General features: G+C 35.3%; 1 protein-coding gene across 17 annotated transcripts in view; it reads right to left on the reverse strand.

The window, feature by feature from the left end:
- Nucleotides 1-88: 88 nt before the first annotated feature.
- Nucleotides 89-13,500, reverse strand: part of LOC106166351 (uncharacterized) — a 135,287-nt gene continuing 121,875 nt past the window's right edge. For 14 of the 17 annotated variants that reach the window (XM_087018724.1, XM_087018719.1, XM_087018717.1 and 11 more), the window contains 8 exons: nucleotides 8,963-9,112; nucleotides 8,502-8,558; nucleotides 8,166-8,310; nucleotides 7,729-7,801; nucleotides 6,573-6,770; nucleotides 2,960-3,116; nucleotides 2,047-2,241; nucleotides 89-1,487 (listed from right to left, as the gene is read on the reverse strand). In XM_087018724.1, the coding sequence (XP_086874850.1) occupies nucleotides 1,431-1,487; nucleotides 2,047-2,241; nucleotides 2,960-3,116; nucleotides 6,573-6,770; nucleotides 7,729-7,801; nucleotides 8,166-8,310; nucleotides 8,502-8,558; nucleotides 8,963-9,112 (1,032 nt within the window). In that variant the 3' untranslated portion in view covers nucleotides 89-1,430. Of the gene's footprint in view, nucleotides 1,488-2,046; nucleotides 2,242-2,959; nucleotides 3,117-4,982; nucleotides 5,005-6,572; nucleotides 6,771-6,800; nucleotides 7,339-7,728; nucleotides 7,802-8,165; nucleotides 8,311-8,501; nucleotides 8,559-8,962; nucleotides 9,113-12,223; nucleotides 12,277-12,828; nucleotides 13,213-13,500 lie in introns of those variants that run through there. The other 3 variants (XM_087018728.1, XM_087018729.1, XM_087018731.1) reach the window with 3 other exon arrangements.

Genomic DNA, 13,500 nt, shown 5'->3' on the forward strand with positions numbered 1-13,500 from the left:
GGGGCATAACAACATAACACCCCGCCAACACCAAAGCATAACGCGTTTCTCTTACCTGTGATTCTTTTTTCAGAAACCGACAAACTCATTTTTATAAATTTCATAATAAAACATTGTGCTTTATTTTTATTTCATCTCAACAAGTCTCACTTCATGGTACCTCATAACTGTAACCCTGACAAACAACCACAACTGATACCCAATATACAAATGTACAGGGACTTAATGTGTAAAAATATGACATATAGTCCGAACTGTAACTTTGACCTTGTCAAATCTTTTGGACCTGAATAAATAGAAAATACAGATATTTATGTGTGATGGTGCAATCACACATTATATGAAAAAACAATTGAAACTTAAAAAAAATACAGATAGACAACAATTCACTTTCTTCTATTCACTTACAAACAAATTTAAATGCATTTTTATGCTGACTTTTGAGTGAACTTCTATGAAACCCTTTTAAGTTCATTTTTAGGCGATTCTGATCAGCATTTTCATGTCCTTCAGAAGATTAATAAACCACCAAAGGATCTTTAGAATCTCCAATTACATCTAGGATTGGTATTTTTATGAAATGAATGAAGAGTAAAACAATACTTTCAATTTCTCTCTTCACTGCATAAAAAAAAAGGAAGAGACAAGGGAAATCTCAAACAATTTTCTGATTACATTTTCTGTCTTTCAAATTGGATGGCATTTACCAAGCATTGCAAGTAGTCTTGTCACAAAAGAAAAAAACAAAAAAAAAAAAAAAAAAAAAAAAAAACTCATACTTGGTTAGGTTAGAGTGACATATATGCAGACTATTCACTGAAGTAAGGGGGAGGGGGTTGAAGGGCCCTTAAAATAAATTGTATATAGTATCACAGACAATCCTCAGGTTCCAATTTCTGGTAAACACTGCATTTTCATCTCAGTAAATGCCAACAATTGATGAACCCTGTTGCCACTGTTAAATGATCAAGCATGTGCTTGTAATGCATATTATTGATTTTACATTTCATGAGTCCATCTATATCCAACCACCATACCATGTCTGTAATGTAAAACTAGTATTTCTGTTTAATACCAATTGAGAATAGTTAATTTCCACGCTGTTTTTGTCCACGTCTTCCATAGGATTAATTTTCTAAATCTTAAAGGCTTTTTCCAATGATTGCCATAGGATATTTTACTCTTGATCTTTTTTCCTTGAGATCCTGTATGATATATTCTCTGACTCCTATAGGAACCATGATCTGAAAATACTATTGGAACTTATTTTCCATGAATCCAGTAGTATTCAATTGGCTTGGATTCATTATCCTTCTTTCTTATAGGATCTTTTATCCTCGTGTCCACATGACTTTTTGTCAGACAAATATATTAAGTTCTTTTAATGTTCCCAGCAAGTTCATTCTTCAGGAGCCATTTCAGTAACCCCTCTATTCACAGGTGCTATGACGCTCTTGCTTGGACCATCTCACACCAGTGTCCCCAATCTGAAATTATGAAAAAAAATTGCCATTACTTATTGAATCTAAACAGAATCAATCAATAATATTCTCTAAAATAATGCGTGTTGAGTAACACATGAAATACTCATTTTCTTCAGAGTGACTTGGAATTTTTGTTAGACAAAATAAATTGGAACTGAAAAAGGCAAATCTTTGATAAGAAAAGTACTGGAATGACTGAAAAGTTTGAGAATATTTACTACCATAGTATCCTTTGAGAGAAAATGGTTTAAATACTGGAAAAATCTTAAGGATAAACAAGACGGGGTGGGGGAGGGGGGTTGGCAAGGGGAACAATAAAAAAAACATAATTAGACAAATTATACAAGAACAAATAACTCACAATCTATGGCTGCATTCACAGCACTGAACTAGCTCGTCCACCGATCAAATATGGCCGACCAACTTATATGCTTGTTGTGTAATCCCTGCAGGGAATCTATTCAGTGTCTTTAAGGGGATTAGATGGCAAGCCTTCAAGTGGGTTGCCATATTTGATCCTTGGACTAGTTAGTCCACTGTTGTGAATGTGGCTATATCTCACATTAAGAGGTTGGGTGACAGTGATGTGTCTGATACTGTCTAGCAAGGCATCGGTGTATTCCTTGGACATCACATGGGGTGGCGCATTCCTACTGGACCCAAACAGTTCACTTGGTCCTCGGCCACTCCTGGCGGGGATGAAGGCGTCGGTCTTGGGGTGGCTTAGGTGATCCCAGGCTGAGGTGATAAATTCTTCCTGTATAGAAAAAACAACAGGTGATATTATAATACACAAGGTGATTCTAATACCCTGAATAGAAAGCAAAAAGGTGATATTATTATACACTAGGTAATTTGTATAACCTTAATAAAACACAAGTAATTAATTTGTTTTTCTTGAAAAAAAAAAGAAGCAATTTGCATAGCCTGCATACAAAATAACCAGGTACCAATGTACTACATTATTCTTTATCATCCTGTCTTAGAGAGACCATGGAAGGCCTCTTATAGAACCCAGTAACCTGTATATAGCAACTTGCACAGCCCATATACAAAACCAACAAACAATTTGTTTATCTTTAATATAATGGAAAGAGGCAATTTGTATATTAAAGAGTGATGATAACTGCACGCCACTCCATTAGTAAGATTAACATTTCTTTTGGTACAGTTTCTGAAAGTTTTCAAACACTTGCTCTGAAAATTCCAACAAAACTGATTTCAAAGTCATATTTTCTAAAACAAGATTTACATTTGCAAAATAATTATATTTTCTAATAACCTTTGACTACTGACCTTGAATGAGGGGTTGTTGACTTTTAACATAACGTATGATAACTGACCTCAACTGAGGGCTTCTTGACCTTTGACAGAACACAACTATTTTGACTGAGGGGTCTGTGACCTTTAACATAACATGTTATAACTGACCTTCTTTGATGGGTTAATGACCAATGACATTGCACATAACTAACCTTGACTGAGGGGTCATTGACCTTTGACACCAGTTTGGCAAGATAGGCCTCGTCAGGGTGTACCAGTCTTGTTGGGTGCATGGCGTGGGGTTGTCTAAATGGAGGCTTGGACTTCAGAACATTTCTTGATGAGAACTTGCCAAATACACTGTTATATCTAAAATGGGGAAAAAAAGAGGGGCATTAACTAATGAAATGGTTGTTATTGGGGAGGGGGGGGGACTGGATAGAAAATTTTATTGCTACATTTGTGGATAACAATACAGCAGACAGTTTTCATTCACTTAGTGACTGGTATTTAATACATTTTCTATTCCAGGTTTATTTCATTATTCATAAAGATATTAACAGACACATCTGTACCCTAGAGAGAATAACTTGACTGTTGCACATACAAAGAAAACAAAATCAATAACACTGTCTAGGAATAAAACTCTATTACACCTTGTTTTTTTATTTAAGATATGTTCAATTCTGGCCTCAAACCAATCACAATCAAAAAGCAAAAATATCAAAACAGTTCACATAAAAAAAGGCTTTCAGTTCAATTAGCATCTGTGAATTCTTTTTTTCCTTTTAATGTTATTGCAAACACACATAACATAAACCATATCTCTATTCTACTAATTTACCTATCCACTTAGAGGCAGTACAGTATGGTAATCACTTGAAATTTTCACCTGCATAAGTCTAATAACAAAATTTTACTTTAAATTTTCAAAATTTTATCATTTTCAAACTGTCATAAAAAATTTGACTTTTCAACACTTCAATCAACACCAAAAAGTGTTTCCAAGAAAGGAATTATTTAGGGTTAAATTATTATTTCTAGTTGTATGAATCTATTCAGTAATTACCATACTATTCTGAAGCAAACCAAACAGACATGAGATATACTTTTAAGAAAAAAATTCCAGAAAAGTCTAAAATATACAATATCCTGAGCAATTAGGGTATGTTGACTATGGAAGACCAAATATCCATTTCTTTTAAATTACGAAAAACACTCATGCCTTAGAGATGTTATAAGTTACATTTGATGTCACATAATTGATAAAAGTTTGGTAGTCTAGAGCTACAAAAACATGTTAAGATAAATCATTTGGTTAAAGACAGTTTTGGCCAGAGATGGCATGAAATGTTCATGCATAATCTTAAGCTGTTAGAATGATGAACTGTATATTTGCTGGAAGCATAAACCCCTGCAGATAAAGCCAAAAATATCAGAGTCAAAAAGGGGGCATTCAGAACCTTACTGACCAATACCAGTATTATTCTAACTGACAATAAACACCATGAGTCACAGTTTCCTGATATCTCACCTGTATTACCCGTATGCTTTGTCTCCTTTGTTATTTCACAGATTACCTACTAGTAGGCCTCATTCACAGCCAGTTGATCCACGCACTAACAGATTGGTGGATCAAACATGGCCGACCAACTCGAAAGCTTGCCACAAAATCCTCTAATTGACACTAAACAGATTCCCTGTGGGGATTATGCCACAAGCCTTCAAATGGGTCAGCCATATTTGATTCACAAATATGTTAGTCCGTGGATCAACTTTACTTGTGAATGCGGCCCTAGAAAAGGCTGATGTATGCTGATAATGGAGGCAAATTTTCGGAAACCCTCCAAAACTCAGGGTGTTCCATGTAGCAGATGACCAAATTATTAATATGGTGTTTAATTAGAGTTCTCACATGAGATGGGAATCCAATAGAAAGTCCTCTATAATCTGGTCACCTGATGATGTCATTTAGACCATTACTGGTTTAGGTCAGTACCACGTACCCTGAGTTTCTCAGACTGGTGTGTTCTAGCTTTTTTATCTTCAAATATACATACATGCCTACTCAACTGGTAAATATCACATCCATACAGATATTTGAACATGAAGAAGCTTTTTTCACACCAGTTCATGGGAAATTTGGGGTACTTCCAAGCTGAATGCTTCTAAACTGAAAACCAAAATATCATGTCCCCAATGGAGGATCAAGACGGACTCCTCGACTCTACTCACCCAGCTGAGCCTATACTTGGTCCTTTGCAGCAAAAGTGAGATGAACAGATAGAATGTCAACTACTAACATGTACATTTTCTGAAACATCATTTGTTGGCACTTGTGCCAAACTATCTGTCACCTCCACCTTTAATATTATTTTATTGAAAAACCAGCTTCAATTTTTTTTTAATAATCAATCTCATACCTTTCTAATGTATTAAATATACAAGGAGGTTGAATCTTTTTTATACTGTTGGGTTATTAAAATGTTAATACAAACTTTCTTAAAATTAGAAATAACCAAGACAAACAGCTAAAGTCACATTCACAGCAGGATTGACTTGGTCTGGAGAACAAACTAAATGACATCACAAGGGATCTAGACTGTAATATGGAATATAAAATTCCACTGAGAGTGGATATATATTTTTTTAAAATCTTTAAAAGCATTACATCCTTGAAAGGAGCCTCACAATTTTGTCTGTTAGAGTCCCCTTAAACCTAGTGATGTCAATCAGTTTATCCCTGGTTCAAATTAGTTTTGATATAAATGCACCCTCACAGGTACCACACGCAACATGCAGTGAGATTATAATACATCAGTCAGTCAACACAATCCAAATTCATTCATTATTTTAACTGTGCAAAACAGCACCACTCTGTGTCAAAGGTTAAGATAGTCTTCTCTGTCATCCACAGAATATTTTCAATGGCGAATTAAAGCCATCGTTTGGGTCTTCTCAAAGACAGTCAGAATTTTCAAATTTTCATAGAAGGGCATCTAATTTTTTTTTGTCGGAAGACAGTCAAAAATCGAGGATGAATAAAAATAATTGGAAAGACTGTCAGAAAAATATCTCCGGATCTGCCCCTGATTTTAAAATTTCATGAAAGGTACTGTTATATAGTAAAATGGATGATTTGCTTTTTTTAAATTGACTTTAGAAGACTATCAGTCATAATTACTACTGGTGACTGAGATACTGCACTAATATATATCAATCAACCATGTAAATTTGTTAAGATATTATAAGATATAATATTATCAACTGAAGAACATATGTCAGCAGTCTGTGCCTTAAACCTTTTAGCCCACTGGTCAATGAGACTATAAGTAGATTTCCAAAACTACAAGACTAGTGTGAATCAAAATTATCAATGGCAATTTCAAAGATGATATCTAAAGGTAACAGAAAATAATAATCTAATCTGATCACATAAGTACTGGTATTAATCTAAAAAATGAATGAGATTTTTCTAGTCTGGCACTAAATCTACTAGCCAGTCCTCAGACCAATGGCTGACACAGCAGACTGCCCCTATCCTTGGGAGCGTTCAGATAAACCCATTGTACCAGCTGGTTCTATTGAACTCTGAGGGAGTTCTCCCCAAGTGCAATCACTGTAATCTGCTTAAATGTCTTACATGCCTCCGCGAGTTGCTTGGGGGTGATAAACAAGTGGACTACCTACTCAAGGAGGCATGTCAGACAATTAAGCCAATTACACTGAATGTACATTAGTGGGATATTGAGAATCCCTCACACAGTTGGTACAATCCAGCTGGTATAATGTTTGAATCTGCCTGCGGGCTTTGACACTACTCACTTGGTAACCTGTGGATCCACATCAGTGATGAGCTGCTGGTGAGGCTGGTACACGGGGACGGGGATCAGAGGGGGTGGAGGGGTGGTACAGCGGTTGGTATAGGGGGTGGACAGGGCACTGAGGGGAAGGGGGGCAGCACCCCCTGCCCCTGGGGGGTTGTGATGGTCAGAATCAAACCCACTCAGAGAATCAGATTCACTACAACGAGAAAAGGGTAAAGACTGACATGTGATGGGTGACCAATAAGCAACCAAATGGTTATAATACATTGATATGAAGATATGATAAATAATAAATGAAAATCAAAACTTGAAGAAGATGACGACAACCACAGCAGTGTTTGGCACCAATACTCAACAACATCTGCTGCATTCACATCAGTGCTGACTTAAACCCGAAAGACTTTAAACCATTTGATGTCACCAAATAACTCACAAATTTTAACATTTTTGTTTGCATTGCTCGTTTATATTAGTGTGACCTTGAAAGAAAAATTAACCAAATCAACCAAGTAAATCTTGGCTGACGAGGCTCTGAAACAAAACACTGAGATACAAGGAGTTTCAAAGAAAATTCTGTGTAGGTGGTACTAATGATCCAGATAAGTCCTATTCGGGTTTAAGTTAATCCCAATGTAAATGCAGCTAACAGGTTCTTACACAGCCTAAGGTGGTATGTTACCATGGTAAAGATACTTTATTGTGAAGATATCACGGATACGCAAGGACTCGCACTATCAACGTATGAGTCACTGTCACTAGCTTCACTGAATTGAAAAAATACAAGAACCACTTCACTCACTACAGAAACAACAATCATATAACACATGTCAAGTGAAAAGTGCCATGGATATTCATCCTGCTCCTTTAATATATGATCCATCTTTAACAGTCCAATTAATAATTGACAGAGATGGCATTCAAACAGGTTGCTATAATTTGTATTGCAACTAATGAACAAGTACAGCCAGTTTTGCTTATTACTATCATAATCAGACTGTCATAGGAACAAAAAAGAAGTAACTTTTTTTTTAATTTAATATTTACTGTCTGATATACAATAATAAGTAATAAATAAAGTGAACTTGGTCAATAAATTACTATATCACTTTAAGTAACATGTAAATTATACTGGCATACACAGAATACAATCTTACCTTGCTTCAAACTGCTTGATGCCATTAGGAGAGACGGGTGACCCCACCGCCAAGAGACGGGGTGATAAATCTCCTGGGGAAAGACAAGCAAACATAGCTCCATTAATAATTGAACAGTAAAGGAGGCAAACATATCATGGTCACTGTGGTGCTGACCATACGGTGAAGCTGGTAAATATACAGATACCAAACACTTATTACACTCATCTGGTAAACGTACTGACACTAAAAAAAGCAATATTGTTGAATCAGACAACAAAAATGGCAATGTACAGATATCAAAGAAAAATTATTGTACATACCAGATGGTTACAGTACAAAATGGCAAATAAACAGAAATTAAAAAAAATAAAATAAAATAAATAAATAAATAAATAATAACAATAATATTAAAAATAAATAAAAACATGTCTGTACAAAGGTAAATGTTTGCGTACCTCCGTGATGGTAGTGTGTTTTGATTGGTCCATCATACATAGCGCTGTGGAACGTCTGTCTTATGTCTTCCTGCGTCTGGTATTTCTGCATCTGCATAGTGTGGGTCAACGCCATATAACGCTTGTAACGAGCCTCCTCAGACAACTAAGAGCAGACCAATGAATGATTTTATCATGTGACATACTGCAAACCTTACTTCATATTCTACACGTTCCAATTTGGTAAATTTGGTTACATTTTGTCATAAACCCACTGACATGCAGGGAAACAGTGAATCAATTCAATATGGCAGTCAACTATAATATGGCCTACTAAATAATTAAACCTAAACTCACATAATAAGACTCCTTTTGTCTTTCTTCTTCCATTCGCTTCCTCATGTCTGACATGCGCTAAAATAAGTACGAGAATGACGTGAATGAAAAACATGGGTTGTCTCAAGAAATTGCAGTTTATATTTTGAAAAAAATTCTTAAATTTATTCTTATCCTTCCTTCACTCTTTTACCTTCTTCAGTGTCACTTTATTTCCCTACACAATTCTACATACACACATACCCCTCCCAACAATACAGATTTGAGCACAAAAAAAAAAAAAAAAAAAAAAAAAAAAAAAAAAAAAAAAAAAAAAAAAAATCATTCATTTCATGCTTGATCCCTGGAGCTTTTAATAGTCTTGGTTCCTCAAATTCCAATCCCTAGAATGCAAGCACAATTTCCCACACCACCATACACAAACATGCATGCATGCACAAACACACAGAAACAAGCATGCACGCACACACACAATAATCTACCTTGGCGGCTCTTTCAGAGCACCTTTCCTGAGAGAAACATGGTATCCCTCCGTTACTCCTGCCCTCGTATCTGTTGATAAACAGAGGCCCTGACTTCACCTTGACTGGCCTGGCAGAGGAGGCGGAGGAGGGGGCCTGAAGGGGGTTGAGCTGGAACAAAAAAAAACAGGTGTCTGGTGAAAAAATGGTACTCATGGCAATTATACAGAGATGAAACATATTACCTTTTTGAAAAATAAATTGTAACAAAAAAATTAATATTGACTGTCTGTTATTCTTTAAACATATAGAGGCCGTGAATTTAAATAAACACCATCTGTTTGATAGCATTCTATTCTAATATTTCAATTAAATTTTCAAGCAGGTTTCATTTACATTTATATTCATATTAAAAAAGCTCCAATAAAAATATTCCAATTTGTAAATTGATAAAGAATGCAAGTATCATTATTAACAATCCTATTCATCTGAATAAAATTATCAAACAATTTGTGCAAACTTCTACTATAAAACTGTGCTGAAATTAAAATTCTGATAAAAATATTGTGAATTTTGCTCATACAAAGATATACACACTCATTCAACCAAAGTTCATGCAAAAAACTTACGAAACAGTAAAAAAATCTGTGAAAATGCAAAAGTCCTTTTTGCATGATTGTGCAAAAAGCAGATCCAAAAAAAGCACATAAATAACAGAACTGCTTTTAGGGGATTCCAAAAGCACAAATAATAAAACTATCAATGAAAAATGAATATCAGACTGACATGGCTACCAAAAATTAATAATAATAATAATACAAATTTAATCTAAAACAATAATAACAATCAAAACAAGTGTTCAAAGGGCTATCTGTTGTAATCAAAAATGATGATATAATGTTTATAAACTAAAATTTAGTATAAAAACTTACTGCAAATCAATAATAATGTATTCTGAAAAAGAAATGGCCCCATTTTTTTTTTTTTGTAATCATATTCGAGAAATGTTGGATCCATCTTTCCACATATTAACCAGTTCTCTACCGACACTGAGAAACATCCTAGAACTCTTCAACTAAACAATGTCATTTGGACATGTCATTTTCATCCTCAAACCTAGACATCAGATTAGTCTGTCCCTGATAGTTGAATCCATGTCTAGGCTGTGAATGACTGGATGCGATATAGTCCACCACAGAAATGCCTTGTCCTCAGAATGCTTATAAGCAGCTCCAACTCTCTGCAGGGAACACATGTATTATAAGCTACATGCAATTCCAGTTCTGTATGGGAAACATGTACTATGTTATATAAGATACAGGCAGTTTCAATTCCATATGGGAAACATGTACTGTGTTATATGAGATACAGGCAGTTTCAATTCCATATGGGAAACATGTACTGTGTTATATGAGATACAGGCAGTTTCAATTCCATATGGGAAACATGTACTGTGTTATATGAGATACAGGCAGTTTCAATTCCATATGGGAAACATGTACTGTGTTATATGAGATACAGGCAGTTTCAATTCCATATGGGAAACATGTACTGTGTTATATGAGGTACAGGCAGTTTCATTTCTGTACAGGGGACATGTATACAATATACGAGCTACATGCAATTCTAGTTATGGATGGAGAACATATTTTGATGTAATATATTTTCTGCAAACTTGTATGATTATAATTCACTGTCAGCACTGCTGCAACTATTTACTTCACCATCTCCAACCAGAAAGACTACTCTTGGTTTCACTGGTGCCCTGTTAGGTAGCTCCTTCTTTTTTTTCTTTTCTTTTGAAGTCCTATTGCTTTTAGATATATGAGGAGCAAGTGTGGATATATCCAAGTTTGAATTGGATAAGTGCATATCTGGGCTTTCAGTACAAGCCGCTGCTCTTCTCAGGGCACACTCTTCTGCAAAAGATCCACGTCTTCTTCCATCTTTCCACCTGAGGACACTACCATCCAAGACAGGCTTGCATGGAGGCACAGCAGAGTCAAGAGATTTAGACTTGGTCTTGTCTTGTTTGAGAGAGGCCAGTTTGGGATGGATGCTAGCTGTTTCCCTTTGCATCTCCTGTAAATCAACACCTGTCAAAATGCTTGGTTCAGAGCTATGCCTGTGTAATTGATTTTTTACACCACTTAAATCAACAGAAGAACGAGTTTTTATACTTTTACGATCAGAAGCACCTCCCTGTAACTTAGTTTTTGCAGCTGCAAAATGCTGAAAATTAAACCCTGGAGGCACACGCCAGGTTCCCCCGTTTCCTCTATCTGGAAACATTGTGAAGACTTTCTGATGTAGCACAGAGAGGGAGGTATCAATGTTAGTAAATCTTGCGGCTGATGAAGACATGCGGTCTTGTTGCGCCATGTGGTCATAGGCAAGCTGCAAGCCTACGATCTAAATGCAGAAAAGACAGAAAAAAGAAGGTTTTCTAAGTTAGTAACTGTTAAAACAATCAGCTAAACAAATCTAATGTTAATACTACAAAGCTCTTATATCATGTTTACAATATGTATATAAAGGCCAAGAAGATTTGGTGTGTGGTATTTTATTCCTTCTTACAACAACATGCATAGCTTTCAATGTACACTATCATGCTACATGCATAGATTAACTGAAAGAATTTCACTTCTTTAAGAGCATACACGCATGTAAGCCAATTAACTCAGCTTTAAAGAAAAAATCAATTTATAAAAAGCTTAAAAGAATGGGTATTTTCATATGGTAAGAACATCGAACAGATGCTGCAATGTGGTACTGGAGCATGATGAAGCACCCTATATGCTATCAAACAGAGTCGCCTGATGACATCACTCAGACTATCACCAGTTCTAGTCGATAACCACATACAATTTCAGATAAAGCCACAGCATAGAAATGCACTTATAGCAATCTGGTCTCTGACTAGTGAAGTGCACCTAGTCAAAAAAAAAAGTCTTCCTTTTCTTTTGTCAACATAAAATAATGGTTATTCTACCAAAATGCTAAGCATGCCATAATATGTTTGAGGAAAATACAAAATGTTTTATCTTTTTTTCTTTCTGCAAAAAGATGAATGGTAATTTTAGCCAAATATTTACAGACTATAATGCAGCTTAGTGAAAAGTAAAATATTTCACCATTTTCTTTTATTTCAAAAATGATTTGACTAAAATTTGTCAACCATTTGGCTGGAATAACATCCTAGAGAGAGCCCAGATAAAGAGTAGCCAGCTGTATAAGAACGTGAAGCCAACTTAAAGGCAAAACTATCATGGCTATACAGACCTTTCTTAATGCTGCCATGAATAAGTAATATTGGTGGAATATCTATGAGACATCTATGTACAGCAGAAAGGGTGGTTAAAAAAGAAGAGATGAAAAAACAAATCAGTCTTCAATCTAAACACTCAGATATTTGAATCTATAGATTTCTACAAGAAAAGTCTACAACTATTAGGAACAAAAATGTATTAAAGAATAAAAAGCAATACCTGTTCAGTAAAATGTTTTATATATTATTAATATATATCATTATAATATAATGCTTAAAAATGTCTGGTAAATTTTAAGAAACTGGTCATCCCTACAAAAACAGTGATAACAATTTTATACTTGATCATAATTTGAGAATGACGGGGGGAAAATGAAAAACCATCATTCTTAAAAAGTCAGATGTTATACAGAATTAAGGAATACAGAAACAAATCTCAAAGAAATCAGAAAAAAAAAATCTTCTGAATAAAAAATGTTTCACTAAAAAGGGAAAGATAAAATCCACATCTAGTTAAAATTCAAGTATCTCTTCAATGGACAACTTGGACATCAAAAGATATTAAATTAGACACGTCTAACTTGCACCCAAAATACTGGATTCAGACATTAAAATCAACCTTCATTTTCACTTCTGAGTTTCCTTCAGCAGACTGCAGCCTCGGCTTTTGGGTTTCGTAAACAAACTTCTCATTCCCATGATTCACCTGGGGAATCTCCACCATATAACTGTGCCTCCACTGACGGTTCTCCTTTTTTGGAGATTTGAAAGCAACATCTTGTCGCGACAGGGCGAGGAAAGGTTTTGCAGACGGTAGGGGTGGTGCAGGGGTTGATATTTCAGATCCAAGCGGTTTTAAAGCAGCGATCAGTTCTGAGCTTTCGCAGGCTTCTTGGGCGTAAAGTTCAAGGTCATCGTCACTGTCACATGACTCTACAGTGATTAGTGGGACAGTGATTGGTCGTGTGGGCTTTGCCGTAGGTTCAGAGTGACGACGAAGGTGCTAAGTGAATAACATCAGGTATATTGCAAATATCCAAAAGACAATATGATAATACCATCTGTACAGGAATCTGTACATCAAATGTTGTTCATATACATCAGTATACATGTATAAATCAATATATGTGTCTATTTTACATTCACAGTAACTAGCATTGATTCAACCAGAAGCTATTTTCAACATATAACATCACTTTACATGATCAAAATCATAAATATTTTGCAAAGAACAATGATCATATTCAGACTTAAATATTCTATTAGCTAACTATATGACCTTTAACCAGCT

Source organism: Lingula anatina, chromosome 8 (genome assembly GCF_051362555.1).
Source record: "Lingula anatina isolate TDL-2025a chromosome 8, LinAna3.0, whole genome shotgun sequence".
Taxonomy (NCBI): Eukaryota; Metazoa; Brachiopoda; class Lingulata; order Lingulida; family Lingulidae; genus Lingula; species Lingula anatina.